We start from the raw sequence: 27500 nt of genomic DNA, 5'->3' as shown, positions 1-27500 counted from the left end.
CAATCCATCTACCAGAAGGTTTTTAGGGAAAGCCTATCCATCTACCAGAAGGTTTTTAGGGAAAGCCAATCCATCTACCAGAAGGTTTTTAGGGAAAGCCTATCCATCTACCAGAAGGTTTTTAGGGAAAGCCTATCCATCTACCAGAAGGTTTTTAGGGAAAGCCAATCCATCTACCAGAAGGTTTTTAGGGAAAGCCTATCCATCTACCAGAAGGTTTTTAGGGAAAGCCTATCCATCTTACCAGAAGGTTTTTAGGGAAAGCCAATCCATCTACCAGAAGGTTTTTAGGGAAAGCCTATCCATCTACCAGAAGGTTTTTAGGGAAAGCCTATCCATCTACCAGAAGGTTTTTAGGGAAAGCCTATCCATCTACCAGAAGGTTTTTAGGGAAAGCCTATCCATCTACCAGAAGGTTTTTAGGGAAAGCCTATCCATCTACCAGAAGGTTTTTAGGGAAAGCCTATCCATCTACCAGAAGGTTTTTAGGGAAAGCCTATCCATCTACCAGAAGGTTTTTAGGGAAAGCCAATCCATCTACCAGAAGGTTTTTAGGGAAAGCCTATCCATCTACCAGAAGGTTTTTAGGGAAAGCCTATCCATCTACCAGAAGGTTTTTAGGGAAAGCCAATCCATCTACCAGAAGGTTTTTAGGGAAAGCCTATCCATCTACCAGAAGGTTTTTAGGGAAAGCCTATCCATCTACCAGAAGGTTTTTAGGGAAAGCCTATCCATCTACCAGAAGGTTTTTAGGGAAAGCCAATCCATCTACCAGAAGGTTTTTAGGGAAAGCCTATCCATCTACCAGAAGGTTTTTAGGGAAAGCCTATCCATTGTCGTGTCTTTGGGGGTACCATTAAACGGAAGATATGTTTATCAATTAGCTCCCTGTAATTATTATCACGCGATTAAACTGATTAATCGTTTAATTGTAATTAACTAGGAGATCGGGGCACCAAGGAGAATATTCAGATTACAAAGCTATAATTTTCCTAATATAACTTTCCTGTACTATAATATTATATTCTATTACAGTATAGGCCGATTATCTTCTAGTTTCAATGGTGTATTTACCTCTAGTCCAGTCTCATCCCAAACGTCGTAAATTGTTGTATCTGCACGAACCCAGTCTTTACTAAAATCATCCATACATCAATTGTCTTAAAATCATTTATTTACTACACTAAGTAATTAACAGAAAAACATACAAACAGTAATTATCGTCACAAAGGATTGGTATCGGAATGTGCCCTTGTGGGCTAAACAGACAGGTCGGCCTGTTGAACAATGGATCATAAACGGTCAGGCTCAGAAGTTACACAGAGTTCATTAATATTAACAATTGAAGGCTCACTCATTCGGGAACAATTGCAATCAATATATATTTACGCTCAGTGTGTCGTCGTTCTTTGTTGGAGAGTTCGGTTCTGTTGGGAAGTTTTGTCCGCGTTCTCTCTCTCTCTCGGTTAGAATGGATCTTTCAGAGCGACATTCATTAATGTCGTCATCGAATGGTTGTTTCGTTGGTCTTCGCGTTCAATGATATAATTTACTTAGCTGCAGACTAATAATTAATATCAAAGACTTGTTCTTATTCTGTCAGTATCGATAGTCTAAAAGTGAACCACGTGGTATGGTTCACTTTCAGTAGAGGAATTGGAAGGTAAAACCTATTAGCCAACGGAGTGTAGGCCTGGTCTTCAGAAATGTAAATCCGGGGGTGTTTTATAGTGCCCATCGAACAGCTTGTCAAATGACGCCTGGTCCTGTATGTGTCCCTGGGGGCGTGCCTATGACTGAGTTAGAATTGTATTTCTGTAACCAAATCTATCACATTACATCAGTACAATAGCATCTCAATGTCTTACAAAAGCTTTATCCTTATTAATACATTCCATACACCCATATGATGCAAGTCTTAAGCTGAGTCTATTATATAAACAGTTTTATGGTAATATGGCTATATTGTCTCTTCTGAGTATCACAAAATTGTACCAAGCGGATCAGTTCGTAGCTGGATTCTTCACCAATCTTCCATACCTTCTCCAGAACACAAAATGTCGCTTGGCTCTCCAATTCTATGAGTTGGAAGAATTTCCTTTGTCTCTCTATGGGCCATGTGGCCAGAGACTCTCCTGGAATTTTAGAGTTTTTACGACCCTTTACACACAGGGTCGATTGGGGGGGGGGGGGGGGGGGGTAGGTTGGGTGGTGGTGCAACAGGGAGGGGGTCAACTGTCCTCCCTGTACCAAAAGAGGCCAACGTCATGACACCATCTACCAGAAGGTTTTTAGGGAAAGCCAATCCATCTACCAGAAGGTTTTTAGGGAAAGCCTATCCATCTACCAGAAGGTTTTTAGGGAAAGCCTATCCATCTACCAGAAGGTTTTTAGGGAAAGCCTATCCATCTACCAGAAGGTTTTTAGGGAAAGCCTATCCATCTACCAGAAGGTTTTTAGGGAAAGCCTATCCATCTACCAGAAGGTTTTTAGGGAAAGCCTATCCATCTACCAGAAGGTTTTTAGGGAAAGCCTATCCATCTACCAGAAGGTTTTTAGGGAAAGCCTATCCATCTACCAGAAGGTTTTTAGGGAAAGCCAATCCATCTACCAGAAGGTTTTTAGGGAAAGCCTATCCATCTACCATAAGGTTTTTAGGGAAAGCCTATCCATCTACCAGAAGGTTTTTAGGGAAAGCCTATCCATCTACCAGAAGGTTTTTAGGGAAAGCCTATCCATCTACCAGAAGGTTTTTAGGGAAAGCCTATCCATCTACCAGAAGGTTTTTAGGGAAAGCCTATCCATCTACCAGAAGGATTCTGTCCTCGTTCTCTGTATCGCAGATTTTATAAGTGAAGGGGAACCAACCCAAAGTATAGCCTGACAGATTTCTCCTCCCCCACTGTGTCAAGCAGAGCCACAGCCACCTGTCATGTGAAAATGGGAGAGGACAGAGAGGGAGAGCAAGAGGACAGAGAGCAAGAGGACAGAGAGCAAGAGGACAGAGAGCAAGAGGACAGAGAGCAAGAGGACAGAGAGCAAGAGGACAGAGAGCAAGAGGACAGAGAGCAAGAGGACAGAGAGCAAGAGGACAGAGAGAGGACAGCGAGCGAGCGGACAGAGAGCGGACAGAGAGAGGACAGAGAGATGACAGCGAGCGAGCGGACAGAGAGAGGACAGAGAGAGGACAGAGAGTTACGTTTTAGGGCTCTATTTTTAACCAGCCTTCGTTATAGTAGGCCTAGGGTCAGGGTAGCAAACGTAGGGTTCGGGTTGAACCAGCCTTCGTTTACCATTCCATTCTTGTGTGGCGGCTAAGGAGTATTGGTATCTCTGAAGGGTCTTTGGCCTGGTTTGCTAATTACCTCTCTCAAAGAGTGCAGTGTATAAAGTCAGAACATCTGCTGTCTCAGCCAGTGCCTGTCACATGGGAGTACCCCAAGGCTCAATCCTTAGCCCCACGCTCTTCTCAATTTGCACCAACAACATAGCTCAGGCAGTAGGACGCTCTCTTATCCATTTATTTGCAGATGATACAGTCTTATACTCAGCTGGCCACTCCCCGAATTTTGTATTAAACGCTCTACAACAAAGCTTTCTTAGTGTTCAACAAGCTTTCTCTACCCTTAACCTCGTTTTGAACACCTCCAAAACAAAGGTCATTTGGTTTGGTAAGAAGAATGTCCCTCTCCCCACAGGTGTGATTACTGCCTCTGAGGGTTTAGAGCTTGAAGTAGTCACCTCATACAAGTACTTGGGAGTATGGCTGGACGGTACACTGCCCTTCTCTCAGCACATATCAAAGCTACAGGCTAAAGTTAAATCTAGGCTTGGTTTCCTCTATCGTAATCGCTCCTCTTTCATCCCAGCTCCCAAACTAACCCTGATTCAGATGACCACCCTACCCATGCTAGACTACGGAGATGTAATTTATAGATCAGCAGGTAACGGTGCTCTCGAGCAGCTAGATGTTCTTTACCATTCAGCCATCAGATTTGCCACCAATGCTCCTTATAGGACACATCACTGCACTCTATGCTCTTTAAAATGGTCATCTCTGTATACCCGTCGCAAGACCAACTGGTTGATGCTCATTTATAAACTCCTCTTAGTGTAACAGTATAACTTCCATCCCTCTCCTCGTCCCTACCTGGGCTCGAACCAGGGACCCTCTGCACACATCAACAACTGCCTCCCACAAAGCATTGTTACCCATCACTCCACAAAAGCCGCAGCCCTTGCAGAGCAAGGGGAACAATTACTTCAAGGTCTCAGAGCGAGTGACGTCACCGATTGAAAAGCTATTAACGCGCACCCCACTAACTAGCTAGCCATTTCACATCGGTTACACCGACATGGTAGGCAACACCCCACTAACTAGCCAGCCATTTCACAGCGGTTACACAGACATGGTAGGCTACACCCCACTAACTAGCTAGCCATTTCACACAGGTTACATTAGGCCTCATTCCCCCCTATCTGAGATATCTACTGCAGCCCTCATCCTCCACAAACAACACCCGTTCTGCCAGTCACATTCTGTTAACCTGTCTGGGCTAGGGGGCAGTATTTTCACAGCCGGATAAAAAAACGTACCCGATTTAAACTGGTTACTACTCTTTCCCAGAAACGAGAATATGCATATTATTAGTAGATTTGGATAGAAAACACTAAAGTTTCTAAAACTGTTTGAATGGTGTCTGTGAGTATAACAGAACTCATATGGCAGACAAAAACCTGAGAAAATTCCAAGCAGGAAGTGGCCTGTCTGCGAATTTGTAGTTCTCCCTTTGCTTCTCTATCGAAACTACAGTGCCCGTGGGGTTATGTAGCACTTTCTAAGGCTTCCATTGGCTCTCTAAAGCGTTCAGAAAGCGGATTGAGGCGTCTCCTGTCTCTGGGCTGAGTACAGGAGCACAGTTTGTCAATGGATTGCCTGGTGACTAAGAGATTGGAAATACGCGTTCACGAGACCTCACCATTTTTTCTCTTCCTTTTTGAATTAATACAGCATTGTCCGGTTGGAATATTATGACTATTTTACAAGAAAAATGGCATAAAAATGGATTTTAAACAGCGTTTGACATGCTTCTAAGTCCGTTAATGGAACATTTTGATTTTTTTTGTCTCAAAATGCGCTCGCGCGTTACCCTTTGGATAGTGACCTGAACGCACAAACAAAACTGAGATATTTGCACATAACTATGGATTATTTGGAACAAAAACAACATTTGTTGTGGAAGTAGCAGTCCTGGGAGTGCATTCTGACGAAGAACAGCAAAGGTAATCCAATTTTTCTAATACCAATTCTGAGTTTAGTGAGCCCCGAACTTGGCGGGTGTCAAATTAGCTAGCCGTAATGGCTGAGCTATGTACTCAGAATATTGCAAAATGTGCTTTTGCCGAAAAGCTATTTTAAAATCTGACATAGCGATTGCATAAAGGAGCTCTGTATCTAGAATTCTTAAAATAATTGTTGTTTTTTGTGAACGTTTATCATGAGTAATTTAGTAAATTCACAGGACGTTTTCGGTGGGAATACAATTTCTGAACATCACACGCCAATGTAAAAAGCTGTTTTTTTATATAAATATGAACTTGATTGAACAAAACATGCATGTATTGTGTAACATAATGTCCTAGGAGTGTCATCTGATGAAGATCGTCAAAGGTTAGTGCTGCATTTAGCTGTGTTTTGGGTTTTTGTGACATATATGCTTGCTTGAAAAATGGCTGTGTGGTTATTTGTGTCTATGTACTCTCCTAACATAATCTAATGTTTTGCTTTCACTGTAAAGCCTTTTTGAAATCGGACAATGTGGTTAGATTAACGAGAGTCTTATCTTTCGAATGGTGCAAAATAGTCGTATGTTTGAAATATTGAAATTATAGCATTTTTTGTTGAACCAGCCTTTGTTAGGGTAGGCCTAGGGTCAGGGTAGCAGACGTAGGGCTAGGGTTGAAGCAGCCTTCGTTAGGGTAGGCCTAGGGTCAGGGTAGCAGACGTAGGGCTAGGGTTGAAGCAGCCTTCGTTATAGTAGGCCTAGGGTCAGGGTAGCAGACGTAGGGCTAGGGTTGAAGCAGCCTTCGTTAGGGTAGGCCTAGGGTCAGGGTAGCAGACGTAGGGCTAGGGTTGAAGCAGCCTTCGTTATAGTAGGCCTAGGGTCAGGGTAGCAGACGAAGGGCTAGGGTTGAACCAGCCTTCGTTAGGGTAGGCCTAGGCTCAGGGTAGAAGATGAAGGGCTAGGGTTTGGAACATATGAAACTGAAAACTGTTTACATCTCTAGTTTGTCTATTTGTTGTTACAGGAAAATAACTTCTAAATACGAGGCTCACCAGTATTCACCAAGATGTTCATCTGTCGTTTCATGATGGGCAATGACACGTGTAGTCTACATCATGGAGGGGGTTTTACACACGTCCTAAACAGGAGCTGCAGTGCTAAAATAATGTAGACTTGCCTACAACACATAGATACACAGGGAATGTCACTGTTCTGCTCCTCTCAAACTTGATCTTTTAATAAAGCTTCAGTGATTAAGATGAATTTCCAAGCGGCCTCAGAAGCCAAACCCTTTATCGACGGTCATGACTATGAAATTGCCAACGAACATGTTTTTTACACTAGCGCCATCTTAATGGCAGCCAACAATACAACTCTCAATGTCACGTGCACAAGTAGAGTGAAATTCCTTTCTTGCTCTAAACCAAACTATGCAGTCATCAATGAAACACCAAGGATTTAGCTATCAGCCAGACGGAAACAGTTTATGACCGTTTCAGACAATCAGAAATGGTCTCACATTCTTCTGTGACTGTTTAACAACAATCCTAGCAGGTCTGGGACAGCACAAGCCAACCAGACTGTGAGATGTTCTGTCATGTGACGATCCTAGCAGGTCTGGGACAGCACAAGCCAACCAGACTGTGAGATGTTCTGTCATGTGACGATCCTAGCAGGTCTGGGACAGCACAAGCCAACCAGACTGTGAGATGTTCTGTCATGTGACGATCCTAGCAGGTCTGGGACAGCACAAGCCAACCAGACTGTGAGATGTTCTGTCATGTGACGATCCTAGCAGGTCTGGGACAGCACAAGCCAACCAGACAGTGTGATATTCTGCCGTTTGACAATCCTAGCAGGTCCTAGACAGCACAAACCAACCGACCCACTGACAGGACTACAGGTCAGTCCAGCCCTGAAGACAGGACTACAGGTCAGTCCAGCCCTGAAGACAGGACTACAGGTCAGACTACAGGTCAGTCCAGCCCTGAAGACAGGACTACAGGTCAGACTACAGGTCAGTCCAGCCCTGAAGACAGGACTACAGGTCAGTCCAGCCCTGAAGACAGGACTACAGGTCAGTCTATAGGTCAGTCCAGCCCTGAAGACAGGACTACAGGTCAGACCAGCCCTGAAGACAGGACTACAGGTCAGACTACAGGTCAGTCCAGCCCTGAAGACAGGACTACAGGTCAGACCAGCCCTGAAGACAGGACTACAGGTCAGACTACAGGTCAGTCCAGCCCTGAAGGCAGGACTACAGGTCAGTCCAGCCCTGAAGGCAGGACTACAGGTCAGTCCAGCCCTGAAGGCAGGACTACAGGTCAGTCCAGCCCTGAAGACAGGACTCCAGGTCAGTCCAGCCCTGAAGACAGGACTCCAGGTCAGTCCAGGCCTGAAGACAGGACTACAGGTCAGTCCAGCCCTGAAGACAGGACTACAGGTCAGTCTATAGGTTAGTCCAGCCCTGAAGACAGGACTACAGGTCAGACTATAGGTCAGTCCAGCCCTGAAGACAGGACTACAGGTCAGACTACAGGTCAGTCCAGCCCTGAAGACAGGACTACAGGTCAGACTACAGGTCAGTCCAGCCCTGAAGACAGGACTACAGGTCAGACTATAGGTCAGTCCAGCCCTGAAGACAGGACTACAGGTCAGACTATAGGTCAGTCCAGCCCTGAAGACAGGACTACAGGTCAGACTATAGGTCAGTCCAGCCCCAGCTGGTTCCGTAGCAGCAGTAAGGTCAGAGATGCATGCAGCCTAGACCTACAGTACATCTAGGACCCCGTTTTGTAAGACAAAACATTAAGCTGTAGAATACACTGGCTGAACAGATAGATAGATATTACACTGGCTGAACAGATATCCCTCTATGACACGTTGAGTAAGCAATCATGTCATATTCTGATCTATTCATGATATTTCTATCCACAACGTCCAGAACATTTACACTGACAGAAGGCTAACTGTCTGCCTCCTAAATGCTACCCTATTCCCTAGTGTCAGCTGAGGCCTATGGGCCCTGGTCAAAAGTAGTGCAGTATATAGGGAATAGGGTGCCATTTGGGACACAGACCCTGGCTGACTAAAGCCCCTCCACTACAGCCACTCAGTAGACTGTAGTCTGTCCTCTCCGTTCCCTAGGGAACCACAGTAACCCTACACCCTTCTATCTAGCCTTGGACAGACAGCAGACTCTGGGTAGGATCTGGGTCGGATCCACTTACACTGCTCAGGTGCTGCAGGGATGGTGATACCCCCCAGAATGGGCCTACTGTTGGGGGGGAAAGGCACCAGAACCACCCCCCCCTCCCCAGAATGGGCCTACTGTTGGGGGGGAAAGGCACCAGAACCACCCCCCCTTCCCCAGAATGGGCCTACTGTTGGGGGGGGAAAGGCACCAGAACCACCTCCCCTCCCCAGAATGGGCCTACTGTTGGGGGGGAAAGGCACCAGAACCACCCCCCCTCCCCAGAATGGGCCTACTGTTGGGGGGGAAAGGCACCAGAACCACTCCCCCTCCCCAGAATGGGCCTACTGTTGGGGGGGAAAGGCACCAGAGCCCCCCCCCCCAGAATGGGCCTACTGTTGGGGGGGGGGGGAAAGGAACCAGAACCACCCCCCCCTCCCCAGAATGGGCCTACTGTTGGGGGGGAAAGGCACCAGAGCCCCCTCCCCCCCAGAATGGGCCTACTGTTGGGGGGGAAAGGCACCAGAACCACCCCCCCCTCCCCAGAATGGGCCTACTGTTGGGGGGGGAAAGGCACCAGAACCACCTCCCCTCCCCAGAATGGGCCTACTGTTGGGGGGGAAAGGCACCAGAACCACCCCCCCTCCCCAGAATGGGCCTACTGTTGGGGGGGAAAGGCACCAGAACCACTCCCCCGAATGGGCCTACTGTTGGGGGGGAAAGGCACCAGAGCCCCCCCCCCCAGAATGGGCCTACTGTTGGGGGGGGGGGAAAGGAACCAGAACCACCCCCCCCTCCCCAGAATGGGCCTACTGTTGGGGGGGAAAGGCACCAGAGCCCCCTCCCCCCCAGAATGGGCCTACTGTTGGGGGGGAAAGGCACCAGAACCACCCCCCCCCCCCATAGCAGCCCAACTCTGACCTAAAACGATGGCTGACATCCGTCTGTATTTTCTCTACTGTTACTGCTACTACTCGGTCTATTGTCTGTGGATGTCCTTAGCTTACCGGCTATATGAGTTGGCAGTCTGACACCTTGGCAAACCTTTACACTATGGGAATACTCTCTCCCTATCCATGGCAACACAGAATATCTGGGGTCAACCTTGAAGAGAAGGCACTGAAAGGCAGTGAAGCCGTTCTTCTACAAACTTCAGAATGCACATTCTACCAGGACTAGTCAGTCATTATTACAGATAATGTAGTATTCATCATTATCAACAGATTCTACCAGGACTAGTCAGTCATTATTACAGATAATGTAGTATTCATCATTATCAACAGATTCTACCAGGACTAGTCAGTCATTAGTACAGATAATGTAGTAGTCATCATTATCAACAGATTCTACCAGGACTAGTCAGTCATTAGTACAGATAATGTAGTAGTCATCATTATCAACAGAAGGTTGAGTCTAGTACATATTGTAGTAATCACATCATTATCAACAGAAGGTTGAGTCTAGTACATATTGTAGTAATCACATCATTATCAACAGAAGGTTGAGTCTAGTACATATTGTAGTAATCACATCATTATCAACAGAAGGTTGAGTCTAGTACATATTGTAGTAATCACATCATTATCAACAGAAGGTTGAGTCTAGTACATATTGTAGTATTCATCATTATCAACAGAAGGTTGAGTCTAGTACATATTGATAATTACTACAATAAGTACTAGACTCAACCTTCTGTTGATAATGAAGGTACCTACAGTTATCACCCTCATCCTATAGGTCTACTGAGAAGGAAGCTACAGTCATCACCCTCATCCTATTGGTCTATTGAGAAGGAAGCTACAGTTATCACCCTCATATACAGTACCAGTCAAAAGTTTGGACACACCTACTCATTCAAGGGTTTTTCTTTATTTGTACTATTTTCTGCATTGTAGAATAATAGTAAAAACATCAAAACTATGAAATAACACATATGGAATCATGTAGTAACCAAAAAAAAGTGTTAAACAAATCAAAATATATTTTGTATTTGAGATTCTTCAAAATAGCCACCCTTTGCCTTGACAGCTTTGCACACTCAGAGTAGGTGAACGGATGATCTCCGCGTCTGTGGTTCCCACCGTGAAGCATGGAGGAGGAGTCGGTGTGGCTAATAGTCTATACATAGTGGCTGTGAGTCGGTGTGGCTAATAGTCTATACATAGTGGCTGTGAGTCGGTGTGGCTAATAGTCTATACATAGTGGCTGTGAGTCGGTGTGGCTAATAGTCTATACATAGTGGCTGTGAGTCGGTGTGGCTAATAGTCTATACATAGTGGCTGTGAGTCGGTGTGGCTAATTGTCTATACATAGTGGCTGTGAGTCGGTCTGGCTAATAGTCTATACATAGTGGCTGTGAGTCGGTCTGGCTAATAGTCTATACATAGTGGCTGTGAGTCGGTCTGGCTAATAGTCTATACATAGTGGCTGTGAGTCGGTCTGGCTAATAGTCTATACATAGTGGCTGTGAGTCGGTCTGGCTAATAGTCTATACATAGTGGCTGTGAGTCGGTCTGGCTAATAGTCTATACATAGTGGCTGTGAGTCGGTCTGGCTAATAGTCTATACATAGTGGCTGTGAGTCGGTCTGGCTAATAGTCTATACATAGTGGCTGTGAGTCGGTCTGGCTAATAGTCTATACATAGTGGCTGTGAGTCGGTCTGGCTAATAGTCTATACATAGTGGCTGTGAGTCGGTCTGGCTAATTGTCTATACATAGTGGCTGTGAGTCGGTCTGGCTAATTGTCTATACATAGTGGCTGTGAGTCGGTCTGGCTAATTGTCTATACATAGTGGCTGTGAGTCGGTCTGGCTAATAGTCTATACATAGTGGCTGTGAGTCGGTCTGGCTAATAGTCTATACATAGTGGCTGTGAGTCGGTGTGGCTAATTGTCTATACATAGTGGCTGTGAGTCGGTCTGGCTAATTGTCTATACATAGTGGCTGTGAGTCGGTCTGGCTAATTGTCTATACATAGTGGCTGTGAGTCGGTCTGGCTAATAGTCTATACATAGTGGCTGTGAGTCGGTCTGGCTAATTGTCTATACATAGTGGCTGTGAGTCGGTCTGGCTAATAGTCTATACATAGTGGCTGTGAGTCGGTCTGGCTAATTGTCTATACATAGTGGCTGTGAGTCGGTCTGGCTAATAGTCTATACATAGTGGCTGTGAGTCGGTGTGGCTAATTGTCTATACATAGTGGCTGTGAGTCGGTCTGGCTAATAGTCTATACATAGTGGCTGTGAGTCGGTGTGGCTAATTGTCTATACATAGTGGCTGTGAGTGTGTGAGAGATAAGAACACAATGATTAGTCCTAAATGTCCTGAGACATCACACTGAGACAACAGAACAGAGAAGGTCAGAACAGTACAGAACAGAGCAGAACAGAACAGAACAGAGCAGAGCAGGTCACAACAGAAAAGAACAGAGCAGGTCACAACAGAAAAGAACAGAGCAGAGCAGAACAGAGCAGAACAGAACAGAACAGAGCAGGTCACAACAGAAAAGAACAGAGCAGATCAGAACAGAACAGGTCAGAACAGAACAGGTCAGAACAGAACAGGTCAGAACAGAACAGAAAAGAACAGAGCAGGTCAGAACAGAAAAGAACAGAGCAGAACAGAACAGAGCAGATCAGAACAGAGCAGGTCACAACAGAAAAGAACAGAGCAGAGCAGAACAGAGCAGATCAGAACAGAGCAGTGCAGAACAGGTCAGAACAGAACAGAAAAGAACAGAGCAGGTCAGAACAGAAAGGAACAGAGCAGGTCAGAACAGAACAGAACAGGTCAGAACAGAACAGAACAGAACAGGTCAGAACAGAACAGAACAGAGCAGGTCAGAACAGAAAGGAACAGAGCAGGTCAGAACAGAACAGAACAGGTCAGAACAGAACAGAGCAGAGCAGAGCAAAGCAGAACAAGTCAGAACAGAGCAAAGCAGAACAGAACAGAACAGAACAGAGCAGAACAGAACAGGTCAGAACAGAGCAGAGCAGAACAGAACAGGTCAGAACAGAGCAGAGCAGAACAGAACAGGTCAGAACAGAGCAGAGCAGAACAGAACAGGTCAGAACAGAGCAGAGCAGAACAGAACAGGTCAGAACAGGTCAGAACAGAACAGCGCAGAACAGAACAGGTCAGAACAGGTCAGAACAGAGCAGAGCAGAAAAGGTCAGAACAGGTCAGAACAGAGCAGAGCAGAACAGAACAGAGCAGAGCAGGTCAGAACAGACCAGAGCAGGTCAGAACAGTGCAGAGCAGTGCACAACAGAGCACAACAGAGCAGGTCAGAACAGTGCAGAGCAGAACAGAGCAGAACAGAGCACAACAGAGCAGGTCAGAACAGTGCAGAGCAGAACAGAGCAGAACAGGTCAGAACAGAACAGAGCAGAGCAGGTCAGAACAGACCAGAGCAGGTCAGAACAGTGCAGAGCAGTGCAGAGCACAACAGAGCACAACAGAGCAGGTCAGAACAGTGCAGAGCAGAACAGAGCAGAACAGGTCAGAACAGAGCACAACAGAACAGAGCACAACAGTGCAGAACAGAGACCTTAATAACTACAGGCTTATCTCTGACACACAACACCTAAGCTACACTCATACACAGTCTGACTGTGACACAGGATTTTATCAGCGAAACTAATTCAAATATGTCAATCTCTTACAGATCCTAAAGTAAACACAGGTAACCTCCATTTGCACTGTGGTTTCCTTGTTCATATGTCTAAGTTCATGTCAACATCTCTCAACGTCTAGATTCCAAACGGTGCCAGTCGGCCCTGAGTGTCAAACAGACCAGGGGACGAGGCCCCGCCGGCTGTCTGAGGAACGGACCAGGGGACGAGGCCCCGCCGGCTGTCTGAGGAACGGACCAGGGGACGAGGCCCCGCCGGCTGTCTGAGGAACGGACCAGGGGACGAGGCCCCGCCGGCTGTCTGAGGAACGGACCAGGGGACGAGGCCCCGCCGGCTGTCTGAGGAACGGACCAGGGGACGAGGCCCCGCCGGCTGTCTGAGGAACGGACCAGGGGACGAGGCCCCGCCGGCTGTCTGAGGAACGGACCAGGGGACGAGGCCCCGCCGGCTGTCTGAGGAACGGACCAGGGGACGAGGCCCCGCCGGCTGTCTGAGGAACGGACCAGGGGACGAGGCCCCGCCGGCTGTCTGAGGAACGGACCAGGGGACGAGGCCCCGCCGGCTGTCTGAGGAACGGACCAGGGGACGAGGCCCCGCCGGCTGTCTGAGGAACGGACCAGGGGACGAGGCCCCGCCGGCTGTCTGAGGAACGGACCAGGGGACGAGGCTCTCTTCCTCTCCTCCAGTCTCCAGGTTTTTTATTTTTTATTTCTTCAACTGTGAAAACAAATGTGAATATTAGCGAGAGCCTGACAAATTCTCACACAAAACGAGGGAGAGAAGGGAGGGACACTTCTAGGTAGAGGGGGAGGGAGGAAGTGGGGGAGAGAGAGAGGGAGGGAGGCAGGGCTCCAGACTGCCACCATTTAATTGCATGTTGTGCGTCCAAGTTACATTTTTAATTAGTCACATCTGTGAGCTACACATTTTACATGGTCACCTCACTCAAAATGGCCTGTTTTATTTTTTAGGAGGCTAAAAACATGATTTGGTCAAACAGTAAAGTGCATGATTCCTGTAATGAACCGCTCTGCCTGCCCCTGTAGCTGTTTCACTGGGGCCTACTGCTGTGCCCAGCGATACACTCACTCTCTCCTTTCCCAGGGAAAACACAGCTAGCTTGTTGTCGCAGTTGAAGAAAGGATGTGATCAGCTTTCTGTAGGTATCATTTTGATTTCTCAGCAACTAAAATAGCAACTATTTTACAACCAAGATATTTGATATGGTGTTGAGATATGGAATGTGCATTGGCCGTTGTGACTGCATTGGACTCATTGGGCGGTAGGCTAAAACTGCAACAATGTTGAAAAACATTTACTGTTAGATGAATACATGGCTGCTAGCAGTGGGTGATATATTTACAGTTAGCAATCTAGCTAATGTGTTTTGAGTTTCCATTATCCCCTATGATATTAGCACACAAAGACGCAGGCAGTCATCTACACAGAACAAAAACAAACCTGAAAATTCTGGAGCCCTATTTTAACAGTAAAATATAACAGCATAATTGTCAACCCAAAATGCATGACAATCACTGGATTAGGTTGCACATGAAAATATTTACTATCACAACATGAAAAGATGAAACAATGGATTTGTAGAATAGCGTCTCAGTAGTATAATACACGTTTTAATAAAGCAATGTGAATGTCTTAGTGGCACCAGGGGAAAGGTTAGTCTGGAGTCCTGGAGGGAGGGACCGACTCACCGGCTACGCTGCTTGCTGATACTGAAGGGTGAGTCAACAAAACACTCGCCAAGGTGTGGATGTAGGCTTCCATGGGAAGGAGAGTATAACAACTCTGACCTCTCCACGGCTATAGTCCCAGCCAGGACAGGACCACTCCACGGCTATAGTCCCAGCCAGGACAGGACCACTCCACGGCTATAGTCCCAGCCAGGACAGGACCACTCCACGGCTATAGTCCCAGCCAGGACAGGACCACTCCACGGCTATAGTCCCAGCCAGGACCACTCCACATCTATAAACCCAGCCAGGACAGGACCTCTCCACATCTATAGGCCCAGCCAGGACAGGATCTCTCCACATCTATAGGCCCAGCCAGGACAGGACCACTCCACGTCTATAAAACCAGCCAGGACAGGATCTCTCCACATCTATAGTCCCAGCCAGGACAGGATCTCTCCACATCTATAGTCCCAGCCAGGACAGGATCTCTCCACATCTATAGGCCCAGCCAGGACAGGATCTCTCCACATCTATAGGCCCAGCCAGGACAGGACCACTCCACATCTATAAACCCAGCCAGGACAGGATCTCTCCATGTCTATAGGCCCAGCCAGGACAGGATCTCTCTAAGTCTATAGGCCCAGCCAGGACAGGATCTCTCCATGTCTATAGGCCCAGCCAGGACAGGATCTCTCTAAGTCTATAGGCCCAGCCATTTTTCATTAGGTCAACACTTGTAGCCTGAACTAATTGATGCATCTTAGTGACAAAAGGACCTTTGTGTGGAAAGGAAAGTCTGGACACCTGGAATGGGGCTGTAATAGGTGGGCTGTTCATTTTAATATTTGGGTTTTTTGGACACATATTAAACAATTTTTTTTTGTGGGCACAAAATTACCTCCATACTTCATTCATTTTTTCCACCTCTACCTTGTTACCTTCAGATGAGTCCTGTGATACTGACATAGAGCACAACGGAGAACACCATCATGTTCTTGAGAGCCTCCCCTTTCCATAGTGGGGTAATATTCCTTAGTAGCCCAAACGGTTTGGACGCTACAGACAGAAGGTGGCACATCGGTGGTACCGACTTCAGACGAGTCCCGTGGAGGCTTCTGGGGGTCGTAGAGAAAAACGGAGAATACCATCGTGTTCGCAACAGTCAAATCAATCCATAGTGGTCAGATTGTTTTTAGGCCAAACCTTTTGGACGAACAGACGTTTTCGTTAGAAGACCGATTTTCGGGATGTCTCATTGTCTGATAAACACTGCTGTAGCTCGGCCACCTTCCACCGCAGATGGGCTGTCTCATTGTCTGATCAACACTGCTGTAGCTCGGCCACCTTCCACCGCAGATGGGCTGTCTCATTGTCTGATCAACACTGCTGTAGCTCAGCCACCTTCCACCGCAGATGGGCTGTCTCATTGTCTGATCAACACTGCTGTAGCTCGGCCACCTTCCACCGCAGATGGGCTGTCTCATTGTCTGATCAACACTGCTGTAGCTCGGCCACCTTCCACCGCAGATGGGCTGTCTCATTGTCTGATCAACACTGCTGTAGCTCGGCCACCTTCCACCGCAGATGGGCTGTCTCATTGTCTGATCAACACTGCTGTAGCTCGGCCACCTTCCACCGCAGATGGGCTGTCTCATTGTCTGATCAACACTGCTGTAGCTCGGCCACCTTCCACCGCAGATGGGCTGTCTCATTGTCTGATCAACACTGCTGTAGCTCGGCCACCTTCCACCGCAGATGGGCTGTCTCATTGTCTGATCAACACTGCTGTAGCTCGGCCACCTTCCACCGCAGATGGGCTGTCTCATTGTCTGATCAACACTGCTGTAGCTCGGCCACCTTCCACCGCAGATGGGCTGTCTCATTGTCTGATCAACACTGCTGTAGCTCAGCCACCTTCCACCGCAGATGGGCTGTCTCATTGTCTGATCAACACTGCTGTAGCTCAGCCACCTTCCACCGCAGATGGGCTGTCTCATTGTCTGATCAACACTGCTGTAGCTCGGCCACCTTCCACCGCAGATGGGCTGTCTCATTGTCTGATCAACACTGCTGTAGCTCGGCCACCTTCCACCGCAGATGGGCTGTCGCATTGTCTGATCAACACTGCTGTAGCTCAGCCACCTTCCACCGCAGATGGGCTGTCTCATTGTCTGATCAACACTGCTGTAGCTCAGCCACCTTCCACCGCAGATAGATCTCTAGTTTAAACTGATGGATTTTGATGGAAATGTTTTTATTATGTTACTTAGATTGACGCAACGGGTCAATAAACTCTTAAGGAGAATGGTTAACTTAGCATTATTTAGAGACACGCCCAAAGTTTGAGTTTTGTTGTATTTAGGGGGCTCATTTCTCATTCGGGGGGGTTGAGCCTAGGGCTGTTGCGGTGACCATATTACTGCCACATGAAGGCAGTGAAATTCCACTTGACCGTTTAGTCACGGTAATTAGGCTTCTCCAAGGTCTGCTGCTGCTGATGGTCATTAGTAGCCTACCAAACTTGCTAACTGCCTGGTACTCAGCACTCTATTGTCCCTCTAATCACTCTGACATCAACGCAAATGTAATCGAAAATCTGATCAAACACTTCATGAGAGCCAATGAGCTCCTGTTGCTCAACATTTCTATAGGCTATGCAATTGCGGGAGAAAACAGAGTGATGGCCTCTAATAAAAAGAGGAGGATCCCATCAGCTTTCTATAGGCTAGGCCTACAATATTTATTTCTCAACTTTCCTAATATTAAGCACATTGCTTATATTGCAACAGAAGTATAGCCTACCTGGCTGGCATGAAAATGAACCACGGGAAAAGCGTCCTCTATTCGCTATTTAAGTGCATAGATTATGTATTTTTTTCCCTCTGCCCGTTTCAGGACCGGTGCATGATAATGGTCCATTATTAATCTAAACAAATTTCCCAGACACTACCGTTCAAAAGTTTGGGGTCACTTAGAAATGTCCTTGTTTTTGAAAGAAAAGCAAATTTGTTTCCCATTAAAATAACATCAAATTGACCAGAAATACAGTGTAGACATGTTGTAAATGACTAATGTAGCTGGAAACAGCTGATTTTTAATGGATTATCTACATAGGCGTACAGAGTAGAGGTCGACTGATTAGGATTTTTTAACGCCGATACCGATTATTGGAGACCCACAAAAGGCCGATACCGATTATATATATATATATATATATATATATATATATATATATATATATATATATATATATATATATATATGACAAGTACAACAATACTGAATGAACAATGAACACTTATTTTAACTTAATATAATACATAAATAACATTATTTAGTCTCAAATAAATAATGAAACATGTTCAATTTGGTTTAAATAATGCAAAAACAAAGTGTTGGAGAAGAAAGTAAAAGTGCAATATGTGCCATGTAAAAAAGCTAATGTTTAAGTTCCTTGCTCAGAACATATGAAAGCTGGTGGTTCAATATTTCCAGTTCTTCAATATTCCCAGTTAAGAAGTTTTAGGTTGTAGTTATTATAGGAATTATGACACGTTGACTATTTCTCTCTATACCATTTGTATTTCATATAGCTTTGACTATTGGATGTTCTAATAGGCACTACAGTATTGCCAGCTGTTAGAATCATTTGTATGTGTTAGAATAATGACTAAATTGTTCCACTCTGAAATTGTATGATAGTGTGAAATGTTTGAGAATCATGGGAAGATAAAACCAGGATGTGGGTAGATCTGTTAGTATTGTAAACAGAATGAAGTTGTAGAGTAGGTAATAGAAAATCATTAGAGGGTTTCAAACCAAGAGGGTCCCAACGGGGGAGGGGAGGTGAAAGCCTTGGAGAATGTGACAACTTTTATGGTTCTTTGTGGTTAGTGGAAAAGTACTGGTTGTTTGAGCAGGGAGTGGTCTAAAGACAGGAATGTGTGTATAAAAGGAATGAGTCCTCATGTTTAACTTTAGAGCACTCATGAATAAAGATCGTTGAACCTTTTTTATAAAATCTGAGACTTTGCCCAATTATTAGTGAACCCAGGGTCTTACAAACCTAGGTGAATTGGTTAAAGATTAAATGCATTATTGGAAATGAAAATTCCCTTAACACCAGCCTAATCTCGGGAGTAGCCTTGAAGTCATAAACAGCGCTGTACTTCAAGCATTGCTAAGAGCTGCTGGCAAACACAATAAAGTGCTGTTTGAAGGAATGCGTACGAGCCTGCTGCTGCCTACCATCGCTCAGTCAGACTGCTCTATCAAATATCAAATCATAGACTTAATTATAACATAATAACACACAGAAATATGAGCCTTTGATCATTAATATGGTAGAATCTGGAAACTATCATTTCGAAAACAAAATGTTTATTCTTTCAGTGAAATACGGAACCATTCCGTATTTCGAACGGGTGGCAAACCTAAGTCTAAATATTGCTGTTACATTGCACAACCTTCAATGTTATGTCATAATTAGGTGAAATTGATTATATGCAACACATATGTAACTCCCACTGTACTACAGCCCTGTTTGAACCCCTCTCTGTAACTCCCACTGTACCACAGCCCTGTTTGAGCCCCTCTCTGTAACTCCCACTGTACTACAGCCCTGTTTGAGCCCCTCTCTGTAACTCCCACTGTACCACAGCCCTGTTTGAGCCCCTCTCTGTAACTCCCACTGTACCACAGCCCTGTTTGAGCCCCTCTCTGTAACTCCCACTGTGTCACAGCCCTGTTTGAGCCCCTCTCTGTAACTCCCACTGTACTACAGCCCTGTTTGAGCCCCTCTCTGTAACTCCCACTGTACCACAGCCCTGTTTGAGCCCCTCTCTGTAACTCCCACTGTACTACAGCCCTGTTTGAGCCCCTCTCTGTAACTCCCACTGTGCCACAGCCCTGTTTGAGCCCCTCTCTGTAACTCCCACTGTACCAGAGCCCTGTTTGAGCCCCTCTCTGTAACTCCCACTGTGTCACAGCCCTGTTTGAGCCCCTCTCTGTAACTCCCACTGTACTACAGCCCTGTTTGAGCCCCTCTCTGTAACTCCCACATGGTTTATCTAACGTAAAGCCAGATAAACAGAGGGGTCTTCAGAACAATAGGCCTTATAGTCTCTGTTTTAGTTGTGGTGATGGCAGGGCTAACACCGTGCATAGAGCTGACAACCAAATACATCTACAAATGGATGTATTTATGGCATTGGCATTTCATACTAATTAACCATATGAGGGAACGCAGAGTCCACATTCCCTCAACGTCAGCAAAACAAAGGAGCTGATGGTGGACTACAGGAAACAGGGGAAGGAGCATCGACAGGACTGCAGTGGAGAGGGTGAAAAGGTTCATGTTCCCCCGGCGTGCACATCACCGAGGACCTGACATGGTCCAATCACACCACCACCGTGGTGAAGAAGGTGCAGAAGCACCTCTTCAACCTCAGGCGCCTGAAGAAATTCGGCATGGGCCCACTGGGGGCGAGCTCCCTGCCCTCCAGGACATCTACACCAGGCAGGGTCTGAGGAAGGCACGAAAGATCCTCAAGGACCCCAGTCACCCAAACCACGGACTGTTCACTCTGTTACCATCTGGCAAGTGGTAGTGGAGTATCGGGTCTCAGCACAACAGACACTGAGACAGTTTCTACCACCAGGCCATCAGACTGCTGAAAAGCTCAACCTAGCTGTCTTCCTGCACCTCAGAGACTACAGGCACCTCAGAGACTACAGGCACCTCAGAGACTACAGGCACCTCAGAGACTACAGGCACCTCAGAGACTACAGGCACCTCAGAGACTACAGGCACCTCAGAGACTACAGGCACCTCAGAGACTACAGGCACCTCAGAGACTACAGGCACCTCAGAGACTACAGGCACCTCAGAGACTACACGCACCTCAGAGACTACACGCACACACACACACACACACACACAGAGAGAGTTGTATTACACAGTCTAATGTTGCCTTTACACTGGTAAAGGCTACCTCTTCTACTACTTGTTATGTTTCACCACTCTTTCCATTGTTACACAACATGAATCAATAATAACATTGAGGGAGCGAGCACACAAGCACTTCACTGCACCTTTTACAACTGCTGTTCACTGGGTATGGGACCAATACATTTCAATTGATTTGGTTTTAGTTGTAAAACTAACATCAGTAAACATACATCCGTTCAGCACACTGCCTGACCTGACCTACGCAGGGCATCAATTTACTGTATCAGAGATTCCCAGCTCTCCTTTCAACCCTTCCTCCTCCCAACTCCTCTCCTCATACCCACCTCACCACCGTCTGTAGGCCTATGAGGGACGGTGAGAGATGTGGCTAACAAAACACACTTTTGCTCCAAACCATCCATGTTCCACAGCTGCATTGAATGATATAATGTTCGGAAACAGTGAAACCTTAGAATATTCAGAATGTGTCTCCTTAACAGACATGGACTGATTGTAATTTATGCATATGTGGAGGAGTGTTAAAACTAGTGTGAACACTAAGTCATCTGTTGCCAAAAATGGTTCAATGAAATGCATAACAGATAATGAATTAAAGCTAGCTATTGCTGTCAAATTGATGTGCTAATACTCCGATGCATTGCAAGTGGGCAATTCCATGGTAAAGGAATTACGCTGAGACTCCAATTTCTCACTTTAAAATGCATGCCCAATAAATACCATTGATTTAAAAATGTTATAAGACATACAACTCTATGCACAATGACCTTGGACTATATCGTTGTTTAAGACGATGAAACCAGCAAGACGGCTAGTCAGCCAGCCAGCTGGCTAGCGCTTTAGCTAGCCTAGCTACAGTATGCTAGCTGTCAACTCACCCCTCTCTCGACGCCTCCTGTCTATGCCGAATAAAACACTCCGGAAAGTGACCACCGCGCATAAACCCAACTGTCACGACGTGCTCTCGCTACCTGTCGCCAGTAACCTCCCGTTTCGCCGTGCATGAAGTGTCTGTTTCCTGAATATCATCGGTTTAGTAGCGCCAGCAGCATCCGACCATCCTCTCACCTGCTCTTTTCTTCTCCGCTGGTTGGGTGGGAACAGAGCACCGACGAGAAGTGAACCGACAACCTCACAGTGGCGCATGCGCAAAACCGGTATCACGTCTCATGTTCACCTTTCATGGTAGCAGACGATAGATAATACAAAACTGTGATCGCGACATTGTATCTAAATGTACAAGTCCAACACTGTATCCGACTGTTTGATTATGATATTGTATGCAATGCATGCGCCAATAGTTCTATAGTTCACAATGAAATGTGAGTTTCCTTCTGATGTGATGTAAGATCTCTATCGATTAGCCAATAGAGGCCTATTGATCGTCTATTAGGCCCTAGCAGGCTAATCTATTGATCATAGATGGGAGCATGTTCTACCAGATAAATGCATGCATTTATTTTGTTATTTTTAAAACTGTTTACCCCTTTTTCTCCCCAATTCCGTGATATCCAATTGGTAGTTACAGACTTGTCCCATCGCTGCAACTTCCATGCATTTCTGTGATTGTGCTTTATTGTTTGCCATGATAATTTGGACAACAGCGCCGTCCGTTGGATACAGTTTTCAGATCTCATGTTGTGAGTGATATTTGATAGCGTATGAATAATGCAACAAAGGATGAGATAGATTCGAGAAAGTAATAAACAACTATAATAAGTCTTTGACATTTCAATTTCTACAATGCATCTGAAGTCCTGCATTCATATGCACTACTATAAACCAAATATTTATGAGGCTTTTTCTATAAAAATGTGTACAAATATATCTATATAATAATAATAATATTCCAATAAATATTATATCCCAAAGATGTTTCCATTGATTACTTTGTTTAAAGCTGGTAGGCTATATAGGCATGTTGTACGCAGGGATAAATATAGTCTCAATCTACATCAGCAGAACATGATGTGTTTATTCCACCGCCATGACATAGTGCGCATCTTATTCCACCACCATGACATGGTGCGCATCTTATCCCACCGCCATGACATAGTGCGCATCTTATTCCACCACCATGACATGGTGCGCATCTTATCCCACCGCCATGACATAGTGCGCATCTTATTCCACCGTCATGACATAGTGCGCATCTTATTCCACCGCCATGACATAGTGCGCATTTTATTCCACCGCCATGACATGGTGCGCATCTTATTCCACCGCCATGACATAGTGCGCATCTTATTCCACCGCCATGACATGGTGCGCATCTTATTCCACCGCCATGACATAGTGCGCATCTTATTCCACCGCCATGACAATTGCGCATCTTATTCCACCGCCATGACAATTGCGCATCTTATCCCACCGCCATGACATAGTGCGCATCTTATTCCACCGCCATGACATAGTGCGCATCTTATTCCACCGCCATGACATGGTGCGCATCTTATCCCACCGTCATGACATAGTGCGCATCTTATTCCACCGTCATGACATAGTGCGCATCTTATTCCACCGCCATGACATAGTGCGCATCTTATCCCACCGCCATGACATAGTGCGCATCTTATTCCACCACCATGACATGGTGCGCATCTTATTCCACCGCCATGACATGGTGCGTATCTTATTCCACCGCCATGACATGGTGCGCATCTTGCCCAGACAGCCATAGCCAGGAGCGCACTGGCAACTGGACTGACAGACAGACACAGACAGACACAGACAGACAACCAGCTAAATGTGGCCGGGGCGGTCACCTGATGATTGCTCAATCTTGACTCACGGTTCAGGAATACACTATATTACACCTAAAGCAACAACAAGCAATGTGATTTAGATTTGGTACAAAAGGTATGTGTGGAAAATGTCTACTTTTATTATTGTTTTTAATAACGTTATTTCTTATCTACTGTCGGCATGTAACATGGAAATAATGGTTATTTTGTGGTTTGACTGGTTATTATTGTGCATGACAGCTTGCCTTGAGAGAGTAGTTTACTGCAGAACTATTCTTTTAGATATCATTTAAAGTCAGCTACATTCACAACCGGTAAGGACAAGGGAGTGTCTGTCAACTAAGTGTAAATTGGGTGACTAGGTAGTTTTTCTGCAGTGATTGAAGGAAGATGACGGTGACGTATTCCAGTAAAGTCGCCAACGCCACGTTCTTCGGTTTCCATAGACTTCTACTGCGATGGAGAGGCAGCATCTATAAACTGCTTTATCGGGAGTTTATAGTCTTTGTACTGTTATATACCTTGGTGAGCCTCGTTTACAGGTAGGAATAATATTAAGCTATTAAGGGTTTCTCCTTAAACACATAGTGTTGTCACGAATACAAGTCCTCGGTGATATGAAATATGTCTAATATAATTGTTATGTTATTTGTGTATGTATAGTCTATAACATTATCTATTATCTGATTTTAATCTGTTTATAACTGTGAATACAAATGAAGGTGTCATATGAGCCTTTGATTTGACTTTGCATGATGGGTCTGTAATTGATTTGTATCGCTGTGATATATCAATAACTGCATGCGAACAAATCTATAATGTTTCTTAATTAATTAACACATCTATCTATCTAGACTTGCTCTCTCAGACCCTGAAAAGCGTTTCTTTGAAAAGTTGGCTCTTCACTGTAACAAGTATGCAGAACAGATTCCAGTCACGTTTGTGCTTGGTAAGTCAGTACAACTAGCGCGTGCTTGCTGAGTAGTTTATAGCAGCTCACAGCCTATTAACCCTACGAGCTACTAGCGCTGTGCTGAGATGAGAATGCCTGTTTCTACCTGAATACTGTATAGGTGCTTTCCAGATGTGCTGAAAGTGCTTTACAATTTAAGTGGGAAATTCACCTCATCCACAACCCCATGTGTAGCTTGCCTGGCTACCCAAACTCTTTGCTCCAGCCAAACGCTACGCCACGCCCACAGATGTTGGTTTCTTCTCCGCGGTAATGGAGCGAGGAGCAGCGGAAGAATTCAGTTTGAGTCGTCGGGCAAATGTGTATCAGCCACCTAAAAACAGAATGACAACAGTGCAATACTTTCTCGATCACCACACACACGCACACGCACACACAAACACACTGGTTAACTGTCTGACCTGCTTGCTACTATCCAACCAAATTAACCCAACTAATCCTCAACAGTGCCAGGCAACAAACTAATGATAGTGATTTTTCACTCCTTACATAACAGAAGCTCTCAGACAGACACTGATTCCAGTGGGGAAATGAACTGGTGATTGAGTTAATGGAAGGAAATCATTAGTAGTCGGACCAAAGCAGGGAAAGTGGGATATTGTTGGGTTTGTTGGTTTGCTTGGGTGCTAGAGTGCTTTGCATGGCATATCAGATTGTCGCTTAATAATGTTGTGCTTCTGTGTGAATGGCACAAAGTGGCTTTCATGACATTTACGTATCTCACTTTATGTCAATAAGATATTGATATTGACTGGGATGAAGTTGCCCTAGACAATGATCTAGGGGTCAATTCTCTGTTTTGAGCTTGAGGATCAAAAGTAGCCTGAAGAGTACTGCACTATGTAGGAAATTAAATGTCATTTCGGAAGCAGCCCTTCTCAACCCAAACCTCATCCTTGGTTGCTACTGTAGTCATACCTGACAAAATACTGTTTAGACTTACTGTAGACCAGGGATTTCCAACCCTGTTCCTGGAGAGATTACCGTCCTGGAGGTTTTAACTCTAGGAACAGGGTTGGAGTTAAACCCTACAGGAGGGTATCTCTCCAGGAACAGGGTTGGAGTTAAAACCTACAGGAAGGTATCTCTCCAGGAACAGGGTTGGAGTTAAACCCTACAGGAGGGTATCTCTCCAGGAACAGGGTTGGAGTTAAAACCTACAGGAAGGTATCTCTCCAGGAACAGGGTTGGAGTTAAACCCTACAGGAGGATATCTCTCCAGGAACAGGGTTGGAGTTAAAACCTACTGGAGGGTATCTCTCCAGGAACAGGGTTGGAGTTAAACCCTACAGGAGGGTATCTCTCCAGGAACAGGGTTGGAGTTAAAACCTACAGGAGGGTATCTCTCCAGGAACAGGGTTGGAGTTAAAACCTACAGGAGGGTATCTCTCCAGGAACAGGGTTGGAGTTAAAACCTACAGGAGGGTATCTCTCCAGGAACAGGGTTGGAGTTAAAACCTACAGGAGGGTATCTCTCCAGGAACAGGGTTGGAGTTAAAACCTACTGGAGGGTATCTCTCCAGGAACAGGGTTGGAGTTAAAAACTACAGGAAGGATGTAGAGCCCTGGTGTAGATGATGTCGATATCTCCTTCTATTCTCATCTTCTTCCTCCCTGCAGGTTTCTATGTGACCCTGGTGGTCAACCGCTGGTGGAACCAGTTTGTGAATCTGCCTTGGCCCGATCGCCTCATGTTCCTGGTCTCCAGCTGTGTTCACGGCCATGACGAGCAGGGCCGCCTCCTCAGACGCACGCTGATGCGCTACGTCAACCTCACCTCACTGCTCATCTTCCGCTCCGTCAGCACCGCCGTCTGTAAGAGATTCCCCACCATGGAGCATGTGGTGGAGGCAGGTACGACCCCCAAGGGGATAACGGAATGCAAATAGATGGGGTCAGGGGAAACTCATTTTGACAGGTAGATGCTGTACATAACGTCATGGACCAAGTAGTGGAAGCAGGTACCTCAATGACATGCGCTTGGCCTTACCTGACCCCAATAGAATACACATAGGTGGGGTCAAAGGTTGACCAGGTTTGGTTTACAGGTTTGGTTCAGATCAAGTGTTCTCTCAACCTTCAGTAGGTCAGGTTCAGATCAAGAGAGTTCACTCAACCTTCAGTACATTTTTTTACTTTTATCCCTTTTTCTCTCCAATTTCCAATTGTTAGTTACAGTCTTGTCTCATCGCTGCAACTCCCGTACGGACTTGGGAGAGGCGAAGGTCGAGAGCCGTGTGTCCTCCGAAACATAACCCAACCAAGCCGCACTGCTTCTTGACACAATTCTCACTTAACCCGGAAGCCAGCCGCACCAATGTGTCAGAGGAAACACCGTACACCTGGCGACCGTGTCAGCGTGCATTGCATCCGGCCCGCCACAGGAGTCACTAGACCGCAATGGGACAAGAACATCCCTGCGGGCCAAACCCTCCCCTAACCCAAACGACGCTGGGCCAAATGTGCACCGCCCCATGGGTCTCCCGGTCACGGCCGGCTGCGACAGAGCCTGGCCTCGAACCAGGATCTGTTGTGGCACACACCTTAGACCACTGAGCCACTCGGGAGACGCTTCCATAAGTGTTTTATTGGTAAACAGGATGCGTGACATGTGAGAGTTAAACAAGGATCTGTAACTGGATCTTCTAGGACCATCTTTTCACTTCCTTCTTCAGTTTCGTTGGACTACCCAGGATCAGCCAAATCATTAGGATTCAGTGATTGAATTAGACCTACTAAAAGCCTTGTTTCCTCTAACCACTAGTATTCCCCTAGTACTGCCGTATCCACGCCTCATCCTCCCCCTACCCCCCTCCTCCTCCTCCCCCTACTCCTCCTTCCACTCCTCATCCTCCACCTCCTCCCCCTCATCCTCCTCTTCCCCCTTCTCCCCCTCCTCTTCCCCCTCCTCATCATCTTCCTCTTCCTTCTCCTCTTCCTCCCCCTCTTCCTCCTCCTTCTCCTCCTCCCCTCCTCCTCTTCATCCCCCTCCTCCTCCTTCTCCTCC

The 27500-nt window shown here is 46.1% G+C and overlaps 2 protein-coding genes across 7 annotated transcripts in view; one reads left to right on the top strand and one right to left on the bottom strand.

Moving 5' to 3' along the window:
* LOC106595282 (rab-3A-interacting protein) overlaps positions 1-21932 on the bottom strand; it is a 94069-nt gene extending 72137 nt beyond the window's left edge. For 3 of the 5 annotated variants that reach the window (XM_082964224.1, XM_082964227.1, XM_082964228.1), the window contains exon 1: positions 21655-21932. The gene's annotated coding sequence lies outside the window, so the exon portion shown is untranslated. The remainder of the gene's footprint in view (positions 1-21654) is intronic. The other 2 variants (XM_082964226.1, XM_082964225.1) reach the window with 2 other exon arrangements.
* A 1561-nt stretch (positions 21933-23493) lies between these two features.
* LOC106576651 (bestrophin-3) overlaps positions 23494-27500 on the top strand; it is an 11469-nt gene continuing 7462 nt past the window's right edge. The window contains exons 1-4 of one of the 2 annotated variants that reach the window (XM_045722434.2): positions 23494-23635; positions 23898-24062; positions 24375-24469; positions 26114-26347. In XM_045722434.2, coding sequence (XP_045578390.2) covers positions 23911-24062; positions 24375-24469; positions 26114-26347 — 481 coding nt within the window. In that variant the 5' untranslated portion in view covers positions 23494-23635; positions 23898-23910. The remainder of the gene's footprint in view (positions 23636-23897; positions 24063-24374; positions 24470-26113; positions 26348-27500) is intronic. The other variant, XM_045722436.2, reaches the window with a different exon arrangement.

The sequence above is a fragment of the Salmo salar genome, chromosome 17, assembly GCF_965601325.2.
Source record: "Salmo salar chromosome 17, fSalSal1, whole genome shotgun sequence".
Classification (NCBI taxonomy): Eukaryota; Metazoa; Chordata; class Actinopteri; order Salmoniformes; family Salmonidae; genus Salmo; species Salmo salar.
The sequence above is the reverse complement of the archived record's forward strand: the minus strand, read 5'-3'. Positions and strand labels throughout refer to the sequence as shown.